Source organism: Cordyceps fumosorosea, assembly GCF_001636725.1.
Source record: "Cordyceps fumosorosea ARSEF 2679 chromosome Unknown scaffold_19, whole genome shotgun sequence".
Lineage (NCBI taxonomy): Eukaryota > Fungi > Ascomycota > Sordariomycetes > Hypocreales > Cordycipitaceae > Cordyceps > Cordyceps fumosorosea.
The window spans coordinates 243,300-266,827 of NW_017387319.1; the positions used below are offsets into that span (position 1 = coordinate 243,300).

Below are 23,528 nucleotides of genomic sequence, written 5' to 3' on the forward strand. Positions count from 1 at the left end.
TGGATGTTCCGGATGGCAAAATTTTACACTTTTTTCGGAGACGTGGCAAAACCTTCCGAAACTGTTCCTGCCTCTTCTCTCCGACGGAGGGTTCCGCCGCAGTCCAGGTTTCCGGCCAACCTATGGCAACAAGGGAAGAGAAAAAAAATCAGACAAAAACCGAGGCACGCTGTCAGGCATCTTATGCCTTATCTGATACGGTATCATCTGACACCTGTCAACAGACGGCCTTGCGGCGGGATGCCGACCTTGGCTACCACTCTTTGGGCAACAGCCGCTGATGTGTGCACGCCGTCCAAAGATGCCGCGCACGGTCGCCAAGGAAGGGAGCGGGACTTTTGGAGGGGGGAAAGGGCAGATTTCTCATGATTTAAGGTTTATATGTCCCAAAGGGGTGAGTCAGATCAGGCGCGACAAATGGTTGCTGGCGGTTTCAGATTGAGCATTTATGGCATGTGTGAGGGCGTCCAAGCGCACTTCTTCTCGGCCCCCAATACACATCTTTGCCAGGCTTTTGCAAGGGATTGCTGCCAAGACTGTGGGATCAGGAATCAGGAATCGCAGGAATCTGGCCACGCCAATGGTGCAGCCTCGAGACGCGCAAGTACGTGGCCGCGGAGAAGGTGGGGGACGGCACCTCCGTACTCGGATCCTGTGCACTGTACATATGCGGGCACAGCAATCGTCAGCCTACGTCCCAAGATAACCATCGATGAGTTCATTCGCCATGTGATACATGAAAGAGGAGCACCTGTAGACTGAAAGCGCAGCCTGCGTCGCTAAAGGAATATGCCCGGTAATCTAACACCATCAATACATGACGTCGGTAAATAGTTTGTACCATGAACGAGACAGAACCGTTAATAAACATTAACGTATTCTATAAAACTCTTTGTAATTTTGAGTCCATATATATGGGCTCTGAACCATAGTTGAGTAATTCCGGAGTGAGGTAGTTGCTTATCAAGGTTAACGTCATATCACACGCATGACGCCACAAGCAGAAAGCGACCGAGCTTCTCGGGCGTCGGGCTATAAAGCCGTTGCAAATTCTTTCATCACCACAAATCAAGACGAACACGGGCTGGCATGACGACTTCCTAACAGACACATTCATGTTCTTACTTGGCCCGCGCCCCGACCAAGCCTCGACCAAGCCTTTGCCCAGCCCTATGAAACCGGGGCCGGCCATGTGTAAGCACGAGGTGGGCAGCTTGAAGCGCCCAGGTTCTCAAAGATGTTTCGCCGTACAAGATTCATCGCTGCGGAGGAGGATTTTCCTAGCTGCCAGTCCCAACGTCGGTTCAGAAAACGGGGGAAATGGCAGCTGGCGAGCATTGCTTGGAGCGCCAAGGCGGAACGGCTACAAGGCCCGCGACTTAACCCGCCGCGGATCGCTTGACGACGCTGCGTTGAGTCTCCAAGCCGTGACGGTAGATTCATGCGAGACTTGGCCATGATGACTGATTGAAGAGTCATTGGATCAAGTCGGTTACATGTTTGCGTTGGCTGCCTCTCGTTCCGCGTCGGATCAGCTTCTTCAGCCTATCAATGAGAACTACCTGGATTAACGGCTGCATTTCGCCATTCTAGCTCCTCTTGAGCTATACGGTAGTTGTTTCCTACCAGAGTATGAGTGGATAGCCCTTGTGTAAAAGTTCCCAGCCACAGCGTGTAGACTATCCTCGACCTCTATCCCTGAATAAACTCTAGAGTCCAGGAGTCAAACCCTTGGTTTTTTAGCAAGAAAGATGCAACTACTACGTTTTCTATCAGATAGTCTCCTCTGTGTTTTTTGCTTTCTTTCTTTCATTGCACGTGCGCCGCTGTGTATTGGCGTCGTCACATTTCCCCTCCCGCCAGCACAATGCCCTGGACAATGCACGTGCAGAGGCATCAAGGTATCCAAAATGCAAACCAAATCAATCCACTGGTCCGGCCGTTCAAACCTCATGAGCCGCTCAGCGCATTCAACGCCGCCGATCGCCGAGGGCTTCGCCAACACATCGCCGCCGGTGACCCCCACTTCCCCTCCGAACAACGGCCCCGGCACGCACCCTTCCGCGAAAAGCCAGGCCCCACAGACCCCATTTCCCCTCACCCTCTTCTCGAATCAGCCATCAACCCCGCGCCCTCCAACATCCAATGTCTCCCTCTCGCTCCATCACGCCATCGCAGCACCCTTTCCTTCAACACCGGGACGTCTGAGCATGAGCAGCAGACCCGTCCTGCGCGCTCTCTTTGCCTCATCGCCCAGTCGCGCCATTCTCCGCTCAGCCGCCCGGACGACCACGCACCGCCTGCCCGCCCTCGCCGCTCATCGACCCCCACCGCCGCCGCCGTTCTCGACGTCCGCCTCCCCCGCCATGGCCGCCTCGTACACGCCCAGCCCCGTCCTGCGCGCGCCGCGCGTCACCATCGCCTGCGTGCAGATGGCCGCGGGCGCCGACAAGGCCGCCAACCTGTCGCGCGCCGCGTCTCTCGTCTCGCGCGCCGCCAGCACCACCGGCGCCAAGATCGTCGTGCTCCCCGAGTGCTTCAACTCGCCCTACGGCACCAACTTCTTCGCGACCTACGCCGAGCCGCTGCCACGGTCTCCAGCGTCGCAGCCGCCACCGGCCGACGAGGCGCCCTCGTACCACGCGCTCGCCGCCATGGCGCGCGACGCCAGTGTGTTCCTCGTGGGCGGGTCGGTGCCGGAGCGCGAGGCCGCGACGGGGCGGCTATACAACACGAGCCTGACCTTCGGCCCGGACGGCGCGCTGCTCGCCGCGCACCGCAAGGTGCACCTCTTCGACATTGACATCCCCGGCAAGATTGCCTTTAAAGAGTCCGAGGTGCTCTCCGCCGGCGACGCGCTCACGCTCGTCGACCTCCCCGGCATCGGGACGATCGCGGTGGCCATTTGCTACGACGTGCGCTTCCCGGAGCTGGCGACGGTGGCGGCGCGCAGGGGCGCGTTCGCGCTGGTCTACCCGGGCGCGTTCAACCTGACGACGGGCGCGCTGCACTGGGAGCTGCTGGCGCGGGCGCGCGCGGTGGACAACCAGCTGTACGTGGCGGTGTGCAGCCCGGCGCGCGACATGGCGGCGTCGTACCACGCCTGGGGCCACTCGATGGTGGTCAGCCCGATGGCGAAGGTCCTGGCGGAGGCGCAGGAGGACGAGGCCATCATCAGCGCGGAGCTGGTCAGCGAAGAGATTGAGGAGGCCCGCAGAAACATCCCGCTGCGCACGCAGAGGCGGTTCGACGTGTATCCGGATGTGGCGCAGGGCAAGCAGTAAAACACTGAAACACTGAATGAATGGCATGTTAATCATGGGGAACTTGGTAGCTGGGGTCTTTAAAGTGCATCAAAATGCGAGTTTAAAAGCCAAGATTGTTGTCGTTGCATATTTCATCTTGTCAATATTTCGTAGACAAGCAAAATCACTCTTAATGTTTCATGATTGCACCATTATTCCTGGCTCTGTGGGAGCAAAAGTATGCAGAAGGATTCGGACATCCAGCTGTCTTCTGAAGTCATTTCAACGCCGTCTTCAGTAGCCGTATCGATTCTACGTTCTCGAAACCTGCCATTCAATGCGATCTCGAATGGTGGTCATCTAGCGAGACGACGAGTGTTTGGAGATCGGCAGTCGCCGAGCCCGTAGTCTTACCTCCATCTTCTTCGGTTAGTAGTAGGGCTTAATTTGCCGATTCATCGCCGCGATAGGGAGGGCTGAAGCTGATAATCGGCACGCGCGATCCATGTTGGATGTGTTAGCTGCTTTGTCCGGTGCCGCGCTACGCAGTGCGTTGCGCTTATTCATGCAAAATGAAGATATCGCCTGGAATAGATGAGTCTCGAACCTGTGGCAAAATCTGAAAAAAAAAAAAAAAAAGGCAAAAAGGGCAAGAACCTGTTCTACTAGGACATTTTCAAAGCTACGTTGCACATTGCATTGAGGGTATCTGAGCATGTAATGGAAGGCAACAAGTACCCATAAAAATATAGCACAGTGGTATAATTAGTAGGTGCCGCAGAAGAGCACCTACAGGCGTGAGCAAAGAATCTGCATCCTGGGCAAAGCATCGACTAGGAAGTAGACAATAAATAGCGTGGATTTTTGCCATAGTTCTCGGTTCTTCTATCCTCCTTTCTCACCTTCTTTTTACCGTGTTTCATGGTATCTTGTAGTATCATGCGGATGATGACTCTCCAGGTCCTCGATAAGTGTCGTATCCATAATTGGGCGGTACTGTACGGGAAGGCAATGCTGCACTGTAAGTGGTGGAGGGGTCATGATAAGGCAGTTGGTTCGCTGCTGCAGTCTGATGTGTTGCTGTGGCTGTAGTTGAGAGTTGAGGATGAAGGGACTCACCCTGACCTTTTTAGCTTTATTCTTTTTTCCTTCATGAGAAAGTAATAGACCCCCGGATAAACTTGACACTTATCTGTACAACAACCCCTCACTGACATCCCGGACAGTGCGAGTTGGACCCCCGCTACTGGCGCGGGGCTGCAGCGGCTGCCTAGAGTTTGGCCTTGTGACACACTGTGCGTGGAGCAGTGCGTGGAGCTAGAGGGAGTAGCGGTACTCTGGCAGTGCTGATGCATGGAGAAAGAACATCGCCATATCGCCTCACTTGCCCCACTGGGCTTCCACCTCACATTCACATTCACGCCGAATTACGTTTGCTTCCTCTCTCCTGCCTTCCCCTTTTTTGCTCTACTCGCTTCAAATCCATTAAGCGAAATTCTGCGAGACAGTCCACATAACCTTTTAAACCCGCACTTCACCTACTCAACCGCCTTTTTCGCCCATGCCCGCTGTCCCGCTCCGACCGACTCCATCATCCAACAACTGACCATCTATCATCTTGGTGTCCTCATTCTCTGTTACACAAGACAGAAGCTCTCCAAAGTTCCGTGCCCTCGAACCGCCGCACGAGAACAATCACCATGCCCGAGACACTGGCCGAAGGCGAAGGTAACTCTTTCATCACCCAAGTTCCGCGTGGGCCGTTCCGCTGACGCAATCGCAGTCCTCGTCACTCTATCATGCATAGATCCTCCACCAAATTTGATGTATCCTCGACGCAGACTGCTCCTGTCGAATAAGAGAAACACGGCCCGCATCGGCCGGGCGTCGAAGCGCACCTCGGGGCTGGAATCGCGAATGTATAATGGTTACATCAATTCCCCCGTCATATCGCGGGAACACGCTGAGCTCAAGTTCGACTCTCAAAGCAAGGTACGCATTTATCTCCACGTCGGCTCCATCCCCTATTTATCCCCTATCCATTTCTTCACATCCATCTCTAGTCACATTCAGCTCCTTTTCGAAAACTACGCTGACTCTTCCTAGACTGTCTTCATCCGAGACATTGGTTCCCTGCACGGAACCTTCCACAACGACACCAAACTACAGAAGGATCAGTTCCAGGCCGTTCGAGACGGCGACTCCCTCAAGTTTGGCATTTACATCGATCGTGGCGACCAAGTCTTTCCTCAGTGTGCAACGAATGTCTCTTTACAATTCGGCCAAATTGCTCAGCACGGCGCAGCTGAGCCTAGGTAAGCCTACAGCTTTAAAGCCAAGAGAAGAATACTAACTCGGTACAGTTTGCCTCAGCCGCTGGTCTTCCAGGTGCCCGACGAGTCAGATTCTGAAGATATGGATGATCTAGAGGATACAGATACAGATGAAGTCAACAGCATTGACAACGACAACTATGAAAACGACTCGGTTCTCCGGTCAGGCGCCGCCATTCTTGCAGGGAACGGCCTAGAGCTTGAGTTCCGCGGCTTCGACGCGTCAGATGCTATAGATCTGACGTCGGAGCCCGATCTGGTCTCTGAGGGTAACATTCTCTCCGGTAGTTCTATCTCGGAGGACACGGATCTACCCGTCCATGATGCGGATCACACGCTGGGAAGAATCGAGCCGCGTGACAAAATGGAGCTTAGGACTCTGAATGCTCGCCCAGTTCCTCCCTTAAGGAGCGCCGGTTTCCCACGCACCGCCCACGACATTTTTTCTCTGGATGGCGATGTACCTGGATTCTATGGGCCGCTATCGGAGGACCAGCATCTAGACGCGACGTCAGAAATAGTGCCCGGTACTTTTGATGAGAAGACTTGGCGCGAACTATTAACTAGCGGTGCAGAAGGAATGATCTACAAAGATCGTGTGCAAACTACTCTTCCGCCAGACAACGCCTGTGTGCAAACTACCTCTCCGCCAGGCGACGCCCGTGTGCAAACTACCTCTCCGCCAGGCGACGCCTGTGTGCAAACTACCTCTCCGCCAGGCGACGCTGATGTGCAGGATAAAGCGCACACCCAATCCGATCAGCAGGAGGGTCTGGCTCCTAGCAATAGCCCCTCAAGAAAGCGAAAGGCGGAGCAGATCTCGGACTTGAGCCCGGTTGAAGCTGCAGAGTCTGGGACTTCCAACGCTGTTCAGTCTCAAGACTCGCAACCACGAGACATGGCATCAAATGTCGATACCACACCACCGTACAAGCGCATCAGAACAGCAGCGGAGTATGTCGGGCTGATGGCTATTGGTGGCATGGCTGTGATGACTGCTCTGATAGCAACGGCCCCCAACTTTTAATCCACTGGCCTTATTGGACAAATCGATCGCCAATGTCGTTTTTCAACCCTCTTTTCGTGTTTCTCTTCACAGCCAGTTCCCTTTCGTGTTTCCCTCACAACCAGCTCTCTCTCGTGCTTCTTTCCACAACCAGGATTTGGCTTGGCTTCTTTCGAATGTGCTCTTTATCAATGAAATTATGAAGTGGCGTTTGGTATTTAGGATGAGGCAAGGTTGAGGCTTTCAGAATCATGGTTAGTTAATGCAGTAGTCTTAGGAATATACCACATTATGTCTGGTTCTCTTTTGATGCTGAAGTTTGATCCATTTACAGGATCGCAATGAGCTCAGTGGCCGTAACCTATCTCGTGTACTTGTTTGGCACCAGGTTCTGGATGAAGTTGTGATGTGGCTAGCATCTTTGCCATTCTTTAAATGTCTGGTCCTTTAAACTTAAGCAGATTGGTAGGTAGAAACGAAGCAGATTGTGCGAACAGCGAGATAATGTACATGGACTGACACCCAGTAACTCATCAGATCAGATGTAAAACACTACAGTCGATGCCTCTCATTTTGATACATAACTCTGTTTGTAAAGTCCAGCCTACCCTATGGTACCGACTGTCGCTGATGACGAGGTTGTTCGCACAGACTTCGGCAATCGAGGTACGGATACCCCCCTGTGTCGCACAATCGTCAAAAGCAGATTTCCCCGCGGACAAGGGGCACACGCCTCTCCTTCCTTTTTCCTCTTCTCTTTTCCACCAGTAGATAGGGTGCTTCCCTTCGTACTCTCGTGTTCCCGATCCTGAGAATGTGGAAATTTGAAGGATGCGATATTGCCCGTTTGCCAGCCACGGCCCGGACCCCCGGGACGGCGGAGAAACTGCCACATACATACGAATATCAAGAAAATACCTCGAAAAAGGCGCCCACTTGGTCCCGTCAAATAGATCCTCCAACACATCCACATCCCACTCATCCAAGACAAATTTGGCTTCGAAATCTGGCGGCGCCCGCCGCCTTTCACCCAGGGTATGCGAGCATAGGAAGGGGAGGGGGGTTGGGGGCGGAGATTATTGCTACAACTACATACAAAGGGGGGGGAAGCGCCGGACCCGAGAAGAAAAAAATAAAACAAAGAGAAACGTGAGACGGCATTATCCGTGCTATATCTGACAAGAGCCGAGCCTTCTCTGCACCCTACCCCCCGGCCAGCCAGCCACACCCGTCGCTCCGAACGCCTCCCCCCAAAAAAGGTCCGCGGGGAGAGGGAAAAGGCGCAAAGAAACACATTTCCGTATCACATCTGAGCCCGGGGCCGAAACCAGAAGGAAAAAAAGAAAGGAAAGAAAAGCTCGGGGTTCCCTGTCTGGTTCAGCGCCGCCCCCGGAGCTTGGCACTGCGGCCGTCTACTGTACTGGGATCAGGTCGAGGTACGTTGCGAATAACTCTTCTTGATAAAGATTCAAGGGGGGTATGTTTAGATCTTTTCTATGAGTTTCGCTGCGTCGAGAAGAAGGGGGGCGTTGTTACATTTCAGCAAACGCCCTCTCCGATACAAGTTGGCCGAAACATACCCAACGTTGGGAATCGAGCGACAAGTTCCCCCCTCCCCGAGCCCTGAATTACCTGTCAAACATATTCCCTCCCTCCTCCTTTTCCTTCTTGTGTATCACATGTCTCGTACATGAGCGATCGCGTGCATAAAGTATTTGAATCAGTTGACCTCTGCAGCTGGGCTTGTCTTGACAGCCGCAGGCCAAGATGAACAAGGCTTGCATATGTGTGTGTGTGTGTGTGTGTGCATCGTGAGGCGCGCCGACGGAAATTACGAATAACTGTCACTAACGAGAGAAGTTGTTCTCATGATTGGTCGAAAAGGGAAAAGGAGACCGGATCGCGTGCGCTTCATGCAGAGAGGGCTCGTTCTTGTTTCTCATCTTCCAGGAGGGAGGGGAGGATCTGGCTCTGATTCGTCTTAGGAATTATAGAAAATCAAAATCCCCATGGCTGAGATAAAAAGAGGGACGGGAGAAATCGAAATAACGTCCAGGTTCGTATGCACACGCTCGTCCTTGCGGAAGCCAGCCCTTCTGTGCAGCCGTCTCTGCAGTCTTTGGACGATTTCAGCCGGGGCGTCGTGCTGTGAGTGGCACGGCTGCTTCCAATATCGGTAATCTGATGACTTCCTTTTTGGCCATGGCGGCAGCTCGTCATCCCATTCAAGGGGGGTGTTTCTATGGCCGTCTGCACTCTCCCGAGCTGAACAAGGCCGATCCCCCGGTCCTGGATTTGCCACGGGTAGGATCCCAGACTTCGTCCGACATGTGCAGTTTAAGAAAGTAATCTGTACGCGGCTCTTTCGGTCTTGTCGGTGATTTGTCTGTACTGCGAATAAGCATAGTCGAGCAAATCCCACGTACCCTTCCCTCACTCCCCTGCGTAGTTGTCTCGGCAGCACGCAGGTACATACCTACGTACCACATAGTTTATCCCGTTGTGCCAGACTTGGCTTGCTGCTTCTTTTCCGCAAGAAATTTCCGGTTCGCAGTATTGGCCCACAACCCTTTATTGCCCGACAAGGCTGTTGCTGGACGTGGCATCGGTACAGGGGGCCCATGTGTACGAGCATGATTGTGAAGAGCCACAATCCACAAACAGCTGGATGAACCAGCCGCGGGCCGTGGTGAGCCCCGATGCATATTTGACTTTGTGCAGAGTTGTTTAACATGCCGCACAGCGAAGCCACGGAGCTGCAGTCCCGCGTAGAAGAGCTGCGTAGGGCACTGGGTCAAATCCCGGATGGCGTCTCGACTTCCAACTGAGAGCATTCAAGCAAACAAGCCGAGTCTCTCTCCCTCCCTCTTTCCGTCTCTCTCTGTCTCTTCTCCGCCACATACCTCTTTCCTGCCCTTGTCTTTGCAGAGTCCGCGAGTAAACAAGAAGACCAGATACACACACACACACACCACCACCAATATCCTTTACCTAACAGCCGTTTCGGTGTATGAGGGGGGGCTCGGGAGGAGCACGTTTTTTCTTGACATTGTGGAAATGAAAAGTCTCACATTGCAAGACATGGCCTCCAAGGGCATTTATTGACACCAGATTGGGTGTGTGTATTAACCACTTGTCGGATGAACATGCCCAACTAAATACTGGTAGCGTCCAATTTGTCTTTCTTTGTTCTATTCATAGGTTGCGAAAGCTGCAGACATCGTCTTCCCGTCCACGTCTGGACGGGAAACCCCCGGCCCGTCTCAGAGAAAAGAGACAACAAGTTGTTGCTAAATATACATCATCCCGAGACATATTCTGGTTTTTCGGAAGAAAGGTATATGTAGACAGATGAGGGGGGTGTGATTCGATCCCCAGCGTGCCCATTGCATGAATGCGCTTCCGTCTCGAGACAACCGATGCTCGATCCAAAGACAACAGCAAGATGCAGCAGTATCAGAGCACCATCACGGCTCGGATTCACATGATCCGAGGGCTTTCCTCTGTTTCTTCTCCAATGGTCACCCCTTGTAGGAGGCTACCTGATGACCCGGGCTGCCTACCATCACCATCATCACCTCGTCACATGCATCCAGAATCGAATTCAGATTTGTGCATGTACATAATCTCGATAGCATCTCCTTTCCCCTCTCCAAATTGCCCAATCACCGTCCGTTTCCCCCCCTTTCTCGCTTCGCACGGCCCCCGTCAACTCCGCCCTCCGCGGCAACGACCCGACTAACCCTCTCCTCCCCCTCCGCAAAGCCAGACGGAGCGCGCGTGTTGCGCGCATTGCACGGGCAGCTATTTTTCTCGCCCGCCCCTTGCATTCGGCCAGTCTCGGCTAACAATCTGGCCCAGCTTCTTCGTTAACTTTCATCCGAGCGCTGCATAGAAGAGGGCCGGGGGGATATCGCAGAATGGAACGCGCGTTCTCGTGTTCATTCCCGTATTAGCCTTTGGGCTTGCATCCAGACTTGCCCTCGGCCGTTTCAACTGACCGTTTTCTCTCGGCTCTTCCAATTCGCAAAATACATGCCTGTGCAAGTGACTGATGCTCGTTTGCGACCTCTCCTAGACCAAAAAAAAGAGAACTAAGTTAAAGCCACTAAATACATCCAGTGTTGAACTGGCACTGATGCAGTTCGGCATGTTCAAAGGCTCTCTGCAGTTTGGAGTCTACCCTGTAGTTCACATTGCAGCATGTCACGGGGGCCATCTGTTTACACACACTGATCGAGGCCAGCGTTGCGCAATCAATTTCCAGAATAGGAATCTACTCAGCATTGAGACAACAATCAAATCAATCTCAGAAAGGTTCAGAATAGCCCTACACCCTCGTGACACCTTTGGTGCTTACTCGTCGATGGTCGGGCGTTGCTTAATCCGTACAGTAGCGGTAGAGTTACAGGGTCAGTATGCCCGCTGGCAGGCAAGACCTGGCTGGCGTAATGAGGTCGTATTGCTCTTCTCTTGCTCCAAAGGTTACATTTAAGGCCCATCCGGAGAAACGCTAGACGGTGCACGCCCTCTCTAGCATTAGTTTCTCTGGAGGAATCTACATCAGACAGGATGACGGACATTGTGCAAGAATAAACGAGCGAGCCAGGCCACCGTAGACGAGAAAAAAAAACCCACCGGACGCCTTGGCTGATTAGATGGTAAGCTCTGTCTACAGGCTAAATCGACCAGGAACCCAAATCCTTCGAGGCGCAACAGCCTCATCGGGTAGAAGATGTGCCCAGCTGCCGTCCTGACCCCCATGCAGCTTTGACTTGCCCGGGTACACAACCCGTGCGCTGCCCTGTGCTGTCGATAGAGTCAGAAGGGGGGCGTGTGGCTTTGATGGTGCTGTGCGCTGACTATCAAATGTTGCAAAAGAAAGGCATGGCGGCGACGGGTCGGCATCCTAAAATGGCGCTGGCCGAGCTTTGCAACCAAAGGCCTTAACTATTAGCACAGCCTAGCGGTGCGATTTGAGATTGCCAGCGAAACACTGCAGTAGTTAAGTTGCTGGCAGAGCGCGTGCGCGGATAGACATTTGGCGTTGCCTGGTGGTCCCTTTGGTGGTGGGGTGGGTGTCAGTTGTGACTGGCGATCTGGTCTGGTACGAATGTGATGGGCGTGACCGGTGCCAAGATTGAACCTTGAACCTTTGCTTGTCATGCATGGAGGGCGCGAGAAATGCCGCAGTTTGTTTCGCTGGTGGGCTAGCGACGAAATGGGCAGCTATCTGGAGACGGACTGAGTTCTGTGCCAACTGCCGACTCGCGTCTCTGTGCGCGCCCTTCAGCCCTCGGAGATCCTAACGGCGGAGAAAGTTCGTGGATGAGGAAGAGAAAGTGCAACGCAGAATGGCTCAAACTCAGGAGCTTGATACAGAATCCAGTTCACATGGTAAACCTGCCCGTCCCCGTGGCGACCCTCTCCTGTCGTTCCCGTGAAGGCCATAGACCATAACAAGCGACCATCTCTCCTGACGAGGGAACCCCATGTTATCATCGGGGCGTAATCGATCTGCGCATCGGCGCCGACCACTCCGCTTGCAAATGCTTCCTCTCCAGCCCTGGTAGCGAATCGCACAGATGCGACGCTGAAGACAATCTGGTGGCCGTGAGCTGCTAGTCCGTTTTGGCGGGCGGGACGAGGAACAATGTAACATCGGGAGAAGGCCGAGGCTAACCATGACAAGTAATAATTAACCTGCCAAGTGGGCAAGCTCTGCCAGATCTGACGTACCTCGTGTCGCAGCGATCTAGCGCCCCCAAGAAAGGGTCCGGTCGTGCGTGTTGTTTCGTCGCGGACTCACAGCAGCTGTTGCCCTCACTTGGCGGCCGTCCGCGCACAGCCTGGAACCTCAAAGGATTGGTGGAAAGCTCTCGCCGCGGACTTGCAGCTTGAATTGCGACTGAGCCAACATGCACCATGGGGCAGTCATCCAGCACCAGCACCATCATCTTCAGCTGCCGCTCATGTGGTCCACAAAGCAAAGTACACCCCCGTTGCTCGCGAATGCTTTCCATTCGGGTCACCGTCTTGGAGATGACAAAGGCTAATACAACCCTTATGCAGGCATTACTGTGGCACCAAGGGTCGAATGAGTCTGCCTGCAGCTCGGCTCGGGGGCTGTGAAGAGGTTTCTGCAACTCTGTATTTGGTTAGAAGAATCCATCAAATCGAATTGGCAGTATCTGCCTGACTGTGATCAGAAATTGCAAGACCGCTACGACCCGGTAAGGATTGCTAATAGCTGGGAAAATCATCCCACTTGGCTAGTTCTTGCTGGTTCTTGGCGAGCGGATATGAACGGTGCGCTCGCATTAGCAGTTTTGTCGACAATTTAATTCCTCTCCAAGGCTCGAGGTCTGTTCCGCGAGAGGTGGGTATGGCTGGCTGTCATCGCAAAGAGGGGACGGCCAAGGTTGCACACCATACCAAGGTCAGAGAGCGGTGACGGTACTCAGCTGGGGCTGGCATAATCGACGATATGGCGGCGTGCGAACTGGCCCCAGTCGCAACCACCGATCCAAGATCCCTACGATCCCAAGGACGCACAACACACAAGTCCCGAACGCTGCACAGATCTTGTTGCTGCAGGTCGACGAATCCAGATGTTACGGGCTCGGTACAACGGCGACGGCGATTTGCAGAAATGATGGCTGTGTCTCCCTTCCGCTACCGCACTCTGCGGGCACTACGCTGAGTTGGTTGAACGGAACGTCTGGGAGGGGGCCATGCTGCGCCCGGGTGTCGCTGTGACTGGGAGTTGCGCGGCGCACCGACAGTGACGGCCAGCGAAAAGGGGGCACGCAAATTGAGCCGGCTGTGCCGTACCAATATAATTTACGATGCCTGACTTGTACTCGTCAGTGTTGGTGCTGACGGTGGGCTCAGGATGGGGATAGTGGACGCCATCACCACTGCCAAGAATGGTTTGACAGGCCGATTACACCCAGCAGAAGACGAGGCAGAGGGGCTCGGGGACTCGGTCGCCTAGGACAGCGTGCCAAGACCGCGGTAGCCCAACGTCGCCGCCACAGTCTGGAGAGCCGCCCCGGGCTGTTGTGACAGCCTTAGTCCGCTGGGTTCAGTACCCGGGGCGGGCTGGTGATGAAACGAAACCAGTGTGCATGGGGGCAGGTACCGACATCTTGCTGCCAACGGGGCCCTCTCCACAGACCGCCGCATTGGAAGTGTCGGTGATGAGGTCGCAGGGCAGGACCTGAGCAAGGGAAAGGGGCGTGTAATCTGTGAACGTTGGCCCTTTGGTGACTTCATCGGAAGCATTGGGTATTCTTTCCGACCGAGATAGGTAAGTAGCCCCGTCGAGTACTCTGCGCCCCAGGATGAAAGAATGGGTGATGGAGAGCTTCCCGTGTTCTGAGTGCCTTCCTATGATACTTTCTTCACTCCCCAAGGTAGGAAGATGTCGTAAAGCGGTGGGCGACGTTGCGCCGCAACCTTTTCGTGACGTGGCCTCAAGTAAAGAGGGAGCCTATTTCTTCATGTGTTGCGAAAGCTTAATGGAACGGAAACGGGGACATGCAAGATCTGAACCAGGCAGTACCAAAGTTTGTCGGCGATGGACAGGGGACGTGCTGTGGGACAGTGGCAGTCATGGGCGGATACGGCCGCGACGGTAAGGGCGGGGTTTTCCCTGTAACCATGACATACCGAGTGCACCTGTGGTGGCCGGGGTTGATCATAAAGTCTCATGTAAAAAGAGAAAAACCATCAAAAATCGATGGCGAACCGTTTTTAGGTGAGACATTTGATGGTTGGGCGCGGTTTCGCGTCGGCCCCCAGAAGAGGACGGCGAGGGGTGGGATGAGCATGAGCATGAGCATGAGCATGCGGATGCGGACGCGGAAGCGGATGGAGGGCTGGCGGAAAGGCATCATTTCGGAATGGCTCGACGATGTACCCAGCAAGCAGGCAGGCTAGGACTGGGATCCGGTGATGCTTGTGAGGGCGAGAGGCGGATGCATGTCTCGGTCCTGCGAGCGAGTTGGCCGACGGGTTATGGGAAACAGGCGGCCTGGTGGTGGCTGGCTACCTCAGCAAACGGGAGGGAGCGTTGCATCGAGCCCCAGGCCTCGCATCATGACTGACTCCGATGCGCATATCCGCCCTGAAGTTTCCCATCATTATGAATCAATGATGCGTCATCCGGCACGTCGTTTGGTCGGGCCACCCACCAGGAAAGATGATGCATTGTGCCAAGATCGGTCCAAGCAAGCACTGCTCCGCAAGGCGAGCAAAGGGAGGCCTTCGCGGTACTGATGAGGTGCCAGTAAAATCCAGAGGGTGGAAATTTTCCTCGCATCACATGGTCAGTCAGCCATATGCATGCACAACAGACATGGACAAATAACCAGTCGAGAAACACATGTCTGATGATGCTGTTGGCGCCTAGGTCTTCCTCGTGCTGGATGCAGTCGGGCCCGTAGGATACCAGTATGTAGTATCCGTACAGCAAGCAGGGACGGTCTCTAAAAATATCGTATTGTGACAATGCCCGCCCTCAAGCATGATTTCATTGTTCATCTTCATGCCATGGCGATAATGTATTGGCTCGCTGGCCTGCAATATTGTCTGCAAGTGTTGTCAAATCAGGACCGAGATCTGGCATTGCGGCGCGATCAGGCGATCGGAAGGGGATGGTGCTGCCCCCACTAGGGAAAGACGGTCTCCCAGCTTTCTTGCTCCTGACGGAATGTTGTTCGGTTACCCTGCCCAGCGAGAGGGCGAGGTTTCTGTGCATCGAGCTGGGATCAGAGAGACGAGTCGTATGCATTGGTTCCACTGTCCGAGATCATCCTCATCTGCTGTGAGGAAACTGCCAAAAGTGAAAACGCTCTTGCATTCCAACAATTTTGCGTGAGGCCTTCCCCAAGCTGTGGCTGGCTGGTGTGGCTTGAGGCTGAGGAACGAACAGGAGGCCCGCACCGCACGCCCCCTCCTTGGCATCTCTCCTCCTACGCATGAACAGCCCAATTATCTACCGCTTACTAATACCAGTTCGTTTTAACGCAATTGATCACAAGCCTTGCAGGCTTCATCCATCGCAGACTGAGTACCGCCCCTACCTAGGCGTACTAGTAAGTTGGCACAAACCTTTAATCCGCCCCTCCAATTGGCGCTTGTCTTGATATCAGACTGGCAAACACCATACCCCTGCCCCAAATTACAAACGTCCCCATCGTCGCGAAAGCTTCCAGAAGGTCAGTCGGCCATGCCGATGCGACGTCTCAATACTATACAATGGGGCCGAGCTATGCAAATGATACACCGTACATATGGCCCGGTTCAAGATGCCCCGAGAAAAAATGCCTTTAACGGTGCTTGCGCGAAACAAGCTGCGCCAGATCAGAGGCCGACAAGGAAGACATGGAAACCCTGTCACGACACATGATTTACCGACTCCGTAGGCTGTCGGCCTGCGGAAACTATGACCGTTAGGGCCATCACGCGGCCTCCGGACCCTGCCAAGGAATTTCTCGAGGGGAAACCGAGCAAGTGGCGTGTGGCCTGACTGTGCATCAATCCTTTCGTCGGTCCAGCGGCGATGCAGACGAGGATGAGCCAAGACATGGTGCGTGATTATTGCCGATCACGCAGGGTACGTTAACGTTAATAATGCAAACGAAGGACCAAGCAACCGACCAAAAAGGTCCCAATAGTGCCAGGTTCTCACCGCACATTTCACGCCCAGGCCCGGACCCCTTCCATATGCAGCATTCGTATAGTTAATCGCTGATACGACCTCAGATGTACGCCCTCCAACACATACCGCGACACACAATTCATTACCCTGTACAGATTGAGTGGTGGTGTGGCCTACAACATATGTACAGACTACCCTGGTTCATCCGTAAATGAGCAAGAGAGTCACGTCCCAAAATAGCCAGAACACGCACCTCGCCAAGGCTACGTCCATCTCAGTCGTGGTCTGAGAGGTCGGAGTGTCAAGTATCATAAATTTGTCCCAAGTATCAGGTCATGAGGAAGGCAAGCATACCGGTACTACTCAAGTGCACTGGATAGAGTTGCTGATGGCCAGAGACCCTTCCTTCCATCGTTACTCGAGCGAGGTCTCGCAATAGTCTCAACAGCCAGTTGCTCAATGCTAAACTCAAGCAACAAGTAGGAAAAAGAAGAGCTACCAATTATCAAGATAGACTCGCCGTTTGGTCTGCTAATCAGATAACAACCCCCCGATTCAGGCTGCAATGCAAGCAGCGTTCTAGCCAGGCACATCACCCGTCAGTAAGATACGACAGGCGCCCTCCTATGATAAGTCATTGGGACAGTTATTGAGTTGTCTCAATCTTTCGCTTTCGGGGGCTGTACAGCAACTATACCAGTCTGCGGCCCAAGCCTGCCATGGCAATGCTCAACGAGCCCACCTGATGACACCCCGACACGAGGCTCCAGGCTATAATAGGCGGGAGAACCATGCAAAACAGGAGTCATCACGCTTGTCAATCGGCGAGGTCATGCACCAGAGATTTTCTGTCGATTTAAAGGCTCGGAACTGTGACGCCTTGGTTTCCGTCTGCATGACCATGACTGAACGCCGAACATCGCCGATGTCAACATGCTCGAGGGTGGGATCAGTAATGGCGGCCTCCGCCAAGATACAACCGGCCAATGAATGGTCCGGGAATTTGCCCTACCGTTTGTTTCTCCCGGTTCTTCTCGTCTAGGCAGCCTTCCACACGGCATGTCACCAAAAAACGAATATGGCGCTTCTTTCCTTCGGAATACCTTGTCTCAGGTATGGAACAACCTAGGCCAATGATGCGACCGCAGAGTTCCGCCAGGCGACTCGGCGCCGACTCAGTCATTGTCTTGTCGTCCTAGCGGATACAACTCCCCCGGTGTTTAATTAAGCTTTATGACCTGGGCGATTCTGCAACGGCCGTGCCCTGCCCGGGAAAATGCTGTCAAGATTACAATGACCTGTTTTCATGGTATTCTTCGATCTGCCGAACCCTAAACACAGAGTTTCTATTCGCAATGCGAGTGTGGAGAGGGGGAGGGGTGGCTGGTTTTGTCTAGGGCACACCGTGCACAGTTACCACTTACCAGGTTGTCGGATGTCAGCGGCAGGGCAGCATTCAAGATGATGGCGCATCAAAAACAGGCCATAATGGCTGGGAACCAAGGCGGCGCGGCCGTGTGAAACGCCGGAGCTTTGTGGCATTCATCGCATAAACCGAGATGAGAGAGCATGGAAAAGGAGGAGTGCAAGGACGCGAGAACGAGGTTAATAAAGCTTAAAGTAGATGCCAAGATGCCAGCGTCAAGCAGCAGAGCAGGTAACATCGCCGATCCAAATGCCGGGGTTGCGCTCGCACACTTTCCGTGTCGATCTGAGGAAGGCCCGGGTTTCCCCAGCATGGACATTTGTGGCATGGCCTCATGGCATTGTGTTGAAGCCACAAAGTCTATACCGAGGGAGCTCGTCAACGGACGATAGCCGAGAGGGCAACTACCCGTCGGCTCTGGGGGGCATTGGCGGTGGAGTTTGTTCGCGTGTGGCGTGAGCGTCGGTATCGTTGGCGTTTGGGGGCATCATGGACGAATCTATCTGCCGGCGGAGATACAAGGATCAGCGCGAGCACTTGCACACTGGATGACTTGAGATTGACTGTTGGAGATCGCAAAGAAGAGGATACCGGTAGTGCTCCGGCAAGACCAAGCCATAGCCATAGCCAAGGAAGGCAAAGAATAAAGGCATGGTCGTCGGCCTATCGAGTCTAGAGAGGCGCAACAGAAGCCGCATGAACTCGAGCCAAGCACAGCCAAAGGAGCAAAGCCATCAGCTGATGCTAGTCTCTTACGTGTCGTCTCGTAGAGTCCGAATTACATTAATGTAAATACGCCGTCAGTCGGTCTCGATCAGTATAGCCACCGCCATTTGCTGCCCACCGCCCCCCTGAGGATGAACCTTGTTCGAGATGGTAGCTACCTGCCGAGAATGGGTTTGCTTCGCTTTTTTTTTCCCTCAGCGCGCGAATGTCAGCCCACGAGCAAAGAGAAAAAAAAAGCTTCTTTCTCGTAAGGGTTTGGGTTCTCACGTGCAGGGGAGATGCCTGATAGTTTTGATACCACCCCCACATCGCGAAACAGACCGATTCGGAGCGAGAGCCTGATCCTGAGCCGCCAATCGTGACAAAAGAAAAAGGGGATATGTGACCAATGAAAAAAGAAGGAAAGACGGGAGAAAAACCATAAATCAGACAATGGGGTTCTAGCGTGCATGAAGACAAGGAGAAAAAAAAAGGTCAAACAGTGGCCATTGAACCCACCTGAGGGGGGGGGGGGGGAGAGACAGGATCGTTGTTTTGACCTGCCAAATGAAGAGAAGCATGAGGTAATGAGTAACAGCGGCAGTTGAATATTCGGGATGATGCTTGATAGGTATAACGATGATCGATTCATCTGCACAGCCCCTTGCTAGACCGTGTCTGTATCTAGTTATGCAGGAAGCCCCAGACCAACCACTTCTTTTGAAAGATCTACATGAAAACGAAATAGTAAACCAATAAATCTGACGATACGAATTTCCATCTACCTCGTGGAGTTTTCCCCTTTATAGCCAACCAAAGACCCCCTCCCCGCCGCTAGTAAATATGGTGACGTGTATCTGGCGCGCCGTCGCATCGCAAAATGGTGGTGGGATCGCCTGCCGCTTGGCGTAGACGCTACAGTGGTCCCGCAGTTTGTCCGCGTCCCGCCTGCCCTGCTCAGTGCCTTGCCTGCCCTGGGGTTTCTTCCTAGGGCGTTTGACGGCCACTGACGGAGGGCTTGGCCATCCATCGGCCACCCGCGCGCTCGATAGTTTTTCGCGACCGATGAAATGTGGGTAGTTACAAAAAAGGAATTCGTATTGATAGCCATCTTGTAGTAGTCGTGCTTTGGCGTTAACGAAATTACATCTTTTTCAATCTTGCAAGTAGATTACTCGCCCTTGGCGCGGTTTCACAAGGCCCAATGTCTGGTTTCAGCGCTCCGTCCACTGTAGTCCACTGTAGTCCACTAAAAGAAAGACCCAAGCCTGTAACGGTTCCACCACCCGTTGGAGAATGCCCAGTTACAATCTCACTGGGCGGGCGGGCGCGACCCCTCGATACCATCACACAGTTCATCTCGCTTCGGCCATCGTTCTGGAAGCTCCTTTGCCACGTGTGACCAAATCTGGTTGTCTCCGCCTTTTCCTTTTTTCCCTCTTCCCTCCTTCCGCGCCGCGCCCTCGACTTTGCTTGCCCGCGGCAAGCAAAATTCTCCGCGGCTTCCCGTCTGCATTCGCCTTCGTTCACCACCAAAAAAAAAAAAACAGTTGAAACCGAAAAGAAACCCGCTTTTGCCATCACCGAAATTTGCCGTGGGGGAGGTGTGGTGTTTGTGCTGTCTGATGCCCTTGTCAGCTTCGGAAAGTGCCGTCCCCCCCTTTACTTGGAAGTTGGGATGACCATCTTTTCTTGCGTTCCTGTCTCATCGGGCTTTGCCAATCTACGGAGTACTGCGTCAAGTTTTCTCATTCTCCTTCCCGTCGCGGCTGGGCCTTGGGAGAAAAGAGCCGATGCCGTTACAGCCACGGCATCCACACCCATCCATGGTCCGACGATGACCTCTGGCTTGCGCCACCTACGCCGCGCACACTCTACTCAGTAACTAGCTCTGGACGCCCTGCGAATCTGTCGGGTACTTCGCGGTGATTGCTCCCGTCTTTTTGACCTTCCCACCATATCGGCCTACCATCGGGTATCGGGTACCCTGGTCTCTCCTTCTGTCCGGACCAACCTCCACACAACCCAACCACTGAGTGCAAACCAGTACCGTCGTTCCGAAGCTCGATGAAAGTCAAACCATGCGAGTCATGGACCTTGTCGTGTCTGTCGTCGGCAGATTGCATCGAGCAACACGGCATGTATCCACTAGCTACCTAAAGTTGCAATTTCTGCGAATGGTGTTGCAGAGAAGGCGACAGAGACAGCCAACACAGGCCGCACAAGTCCCGTGGTCTCCGATATTGATTGCATCGCAACAAACTCGTTTGAGTGTCAAATCTTTCGAGCACGTACCTCTCATCGTACAATTCAACGTTTGCATCTTACAATACAAAGTTTGCGGGCGCGTTCCTTTGTTCCGGCCTCCTCTTTCCATTGTCCTTGGCGCCTGGTCTCAGTTGACCGCCGTGCCACATCTCGGAGCCACCGGCCGCGAGACACAAAGTTACTATTGAAATAAACAAAAAAAGTCGCCCACCAGAAGTTTGGGGCCCCCACCGATCATCTGCAGCTCGGGCCAGCCGCGAAGTGGTGACTGAATCACTATCAACGGGCGTTGGTTCTGCTGCCTTGTTCGCCGCCCGCTGCGTATCAGTTGATCACGGACCATGCCTCAATTGCCGACGGGTTCAGGTCTCGGGCTTTGAATACGGCAGAGGCTAGCTCGGCATCTTAGCCTGGCCGGCCACCCAGCCAGCCCACCCAAACAACGGCCAGCTTCAGCGGCCAGCTTCAGCCAGCTTCAGCACAGCCCTGGCGCGCATCGTGGCGAGCCTATGTAGAATGACGGCGGGTGACGATCGGCATCGAGGCCTATTCTGCACAGCCAGAAGCAAGGCCACGTCCACACCCCTCAGTGAATCACTGCCACTAGTCTAGTCGGCAGAGCTTCGCACAGGTACGATGCTGTACTTTTACGGATTAGTGACACTAAGCTATTTACCGATACCCCGGCTTCACGGCAGGTCCACGACAGCAGAATGAGATGAGCCCTCGCACATACGAATGAACCTGGCAGGAGCTCAATCAGCATTTTGTCTCCAGGTTTAACAAAAGGGTGTGTCACGGAGCAGAGTTCGATTTCGGGTCTAGCTCCGAGGCAAGGGCTGGCCTGCTTCTCCGATATTGTGCAGATGGCAGGTTCCCTTGCTGCAAGCCTGCAACACAGTCACACCCACCACGCATCGGGCTGGCTTGATGTGTTGAACGAGATGGCTCCCCGCGCGTGGCTGTGATACCTCGAGCCTTGCTACCTGCAGGTGGCAGGGGAGACATTTGATAGGCACGCCGGCTGGAGGATTTTCACCTCACCGCCTCGTCTGGGCTCGTTACACATATGTGCATCTCCATCCCAATGCTACTACTACCACACGACCAGAAACAACGGAAATTCAATAGCGGAGGAGACGGGGGAGGATCCATTATGCTCGTCATCTCGCTGGGTGGTGGTTGGTTGGCTGGCTGGTTGGTTGGTCTGCTACGCCGCACCAGAGGCAGAGGGAGGGGGGGAAAAAGCAAATACCTCCGTCCGTATCTGAGCTAATCGGCCGGTGGCGGGAACACGGCCTCAAAGTCCAAATAAATGCCCCAGCTACACTAGCGGACAGACCTCGTGGACAACGCAGCAGCCGCCCGCGCAAATCGCTCGAAAAGAAGGCGTCGAGAAGCTGAAGAAAGCGGGAAGTCAATCAGGCTAGGGATAGAAAACGACCTGACCCGCCCTTCCCACTCCCCCCTCCACCAGCGTTTTGCCAACAAAAGGTTGCTGCGATATGACGCTTGCCAGAAGGGCGTGCACGATGGGTGGCCAAATAAAGTCCATCCATAACAGCCAGCAGCCACCTTTGTAATTTTTCATCATGGCGCTGTCACGAGTGGAAATGGCCTACGTAACTCACTAAAATGTCGCATGCAAAGTTGCTATTATAATACGTGGCACGCGCGCCTTGTGAGGAATACCTGCAGGATACGGTATGCATGTGAGAAGACAGGACGGTTTCGAGTTGAGAAAAGCGACGAGAGTAAACAGAAACGGGCCATCGGTAGCGGATTGGTGTTTTATGTGGAAAAAGAGGTGACAACGGCCCTGCACGCCGACAAAAGTACTCGATTTCTTCCCAGTTGGTTCGTTGCAGATAGATTGCATGATGCTGATTGACCTGCGACAACCCAGCGACGCCCGCTTTCAACGGGCCGCTCACGCAGGGGGGGAGGAGGAGGGGGAGGGGAGGGGAGAGAATCGAAATCGCGATCCAAAACCTGGGAAAATCAGACAACTCCCTTTTTTGCCTTTCTAAAAACAAGGCATTACTACGTCGAGAGGACAAGAGGGGTGTGGACATATGTATGCATGCAAGTGTACATGTGTGTGTGGTTCCGATGGCAAAGGGCGATGTGGCCAGGCATAAAAATAGGGACAACTTGGGTGAGAATATAGGAGATGCAGTGTGAAGAGACAAAGACGGGCAGTGTCTCTTCATTTTCTTTTTTTCTGCCCCGCGGTCATCGACGAAGCGCGAAAGCGCGAAGAGAGAGAGCGTCTTTGGTTAGGTTGGAGGCCGCTCTGTTGGATCGGACCTACACCATTTTTATCTTGAGTAATTTCCGGAAAGAGTGGGCGGGTATTAAATCGTTTTATCGACGTTCCCAACTAACCAATTCGTTTGTATTGTGCGACGAGCGAACGCGAACCCGATGTCCCTTTTGGCGGTCGCCAACGTTGCGTTGTGGCGTTCGCCCAATCGGACTTGCATCAGGACAAACAACGACCTTGCTCCAACTGCCTATCGTGGATTGGCGAGTGGACGAAGAAAAAGGCTCTCCCTCCCCCCACCCCGATTTGATGTCGAAGGAGGGGGGTGTGCGGTGGGATACTGGGGTGTGTGGAATGGAGCGCCCAGCGATGCCGTGCATCTGATCTCTACAGAAACTGGACGCAGAGACAGAGACAGGACAGACTGCGGGCGGCCGCTCTGACGATGACAAAGAAACGAGGAGACCCGTTGTGCGATGTGCGATGCGGCGAGTCTCGCTCTTTGTGAGATATATGCCTCGTTGGAGGTCTCATTTTTGCTTCCTGCAGGCCCCGTCCAGGGATATACATAGATCCATGATGCAGAAAAAAAAAGTGATAGAAAAAATAGCG

The 23,528-nt window shown here is 53.8% G+C and overlaps 3 protein-coding genes across 3 annotated transcripts; 2 read left to right on the top strand and 1 right to left on the bottom strand.

Moving 5' to 3' along the window:
- Positions 1 to 1,910: 1,910 nt before the first annotated feature.
- ISF_06961 (nitrilase family protein (Nit3)) lies at positions 1,911 to 3,284 on the top strand (the record flags this gene model as incomplete). Its single annotated transcript, XM_018850565.1, has 1 exon — positions 1,911 to 3,284. One exon carries the CDS (start codon positions 1,911 to 1,913, stop codon positions 3,282 to 3,284), a length of 1,374 nt encoding a protein of 457 aa, XP_018702210.1.
- Positions 3,285 to 4,945: 1,661 nt separating this feature from the next.
- On the top strand, positions 4,946 to 6,605 carry ISF_06962 (FHA domain protein; the record flags this gene model as incomplete). Its single annotated transcript, XM_018850566.1, has 4 exons — positions 4,946 to 4,973; positions 5,029 to 5,237; positions 5,352 to 5,560; positions 5,609 to 6,605. The coding sequence occupies 4 exons, from the start codon at positions 4,946 to 4,948 to the stop codon at positions 6,603 to 6,605; spliced, it is 1,443 nt and encodes a 480-aa protein (XP_018702211.1).
- Positions 6,606 to 13,530: 6,925 nt separating this feature from the next.
- ISF_06963 (hypothetical protein) lies at positions 13,531 to 14,482 on the bottom strand (the record flags this gene model as incomplete). Its single annotated transcript, XM_018850567.1, has 2 exons — positions 13,531 to 13,577; positions 14,338 to 14,482. The coding sequence occupies 2 exons, from the start codon at positions 14,480 to 14,482 to the stop codon at positions 13,531 to 13,533; spliced, it is 192 nt and encodes a 63-aa protein (XP_018702212.1).
- Positions 14,483 to 23,528: the final 9,046 nt, after the last annotated feature.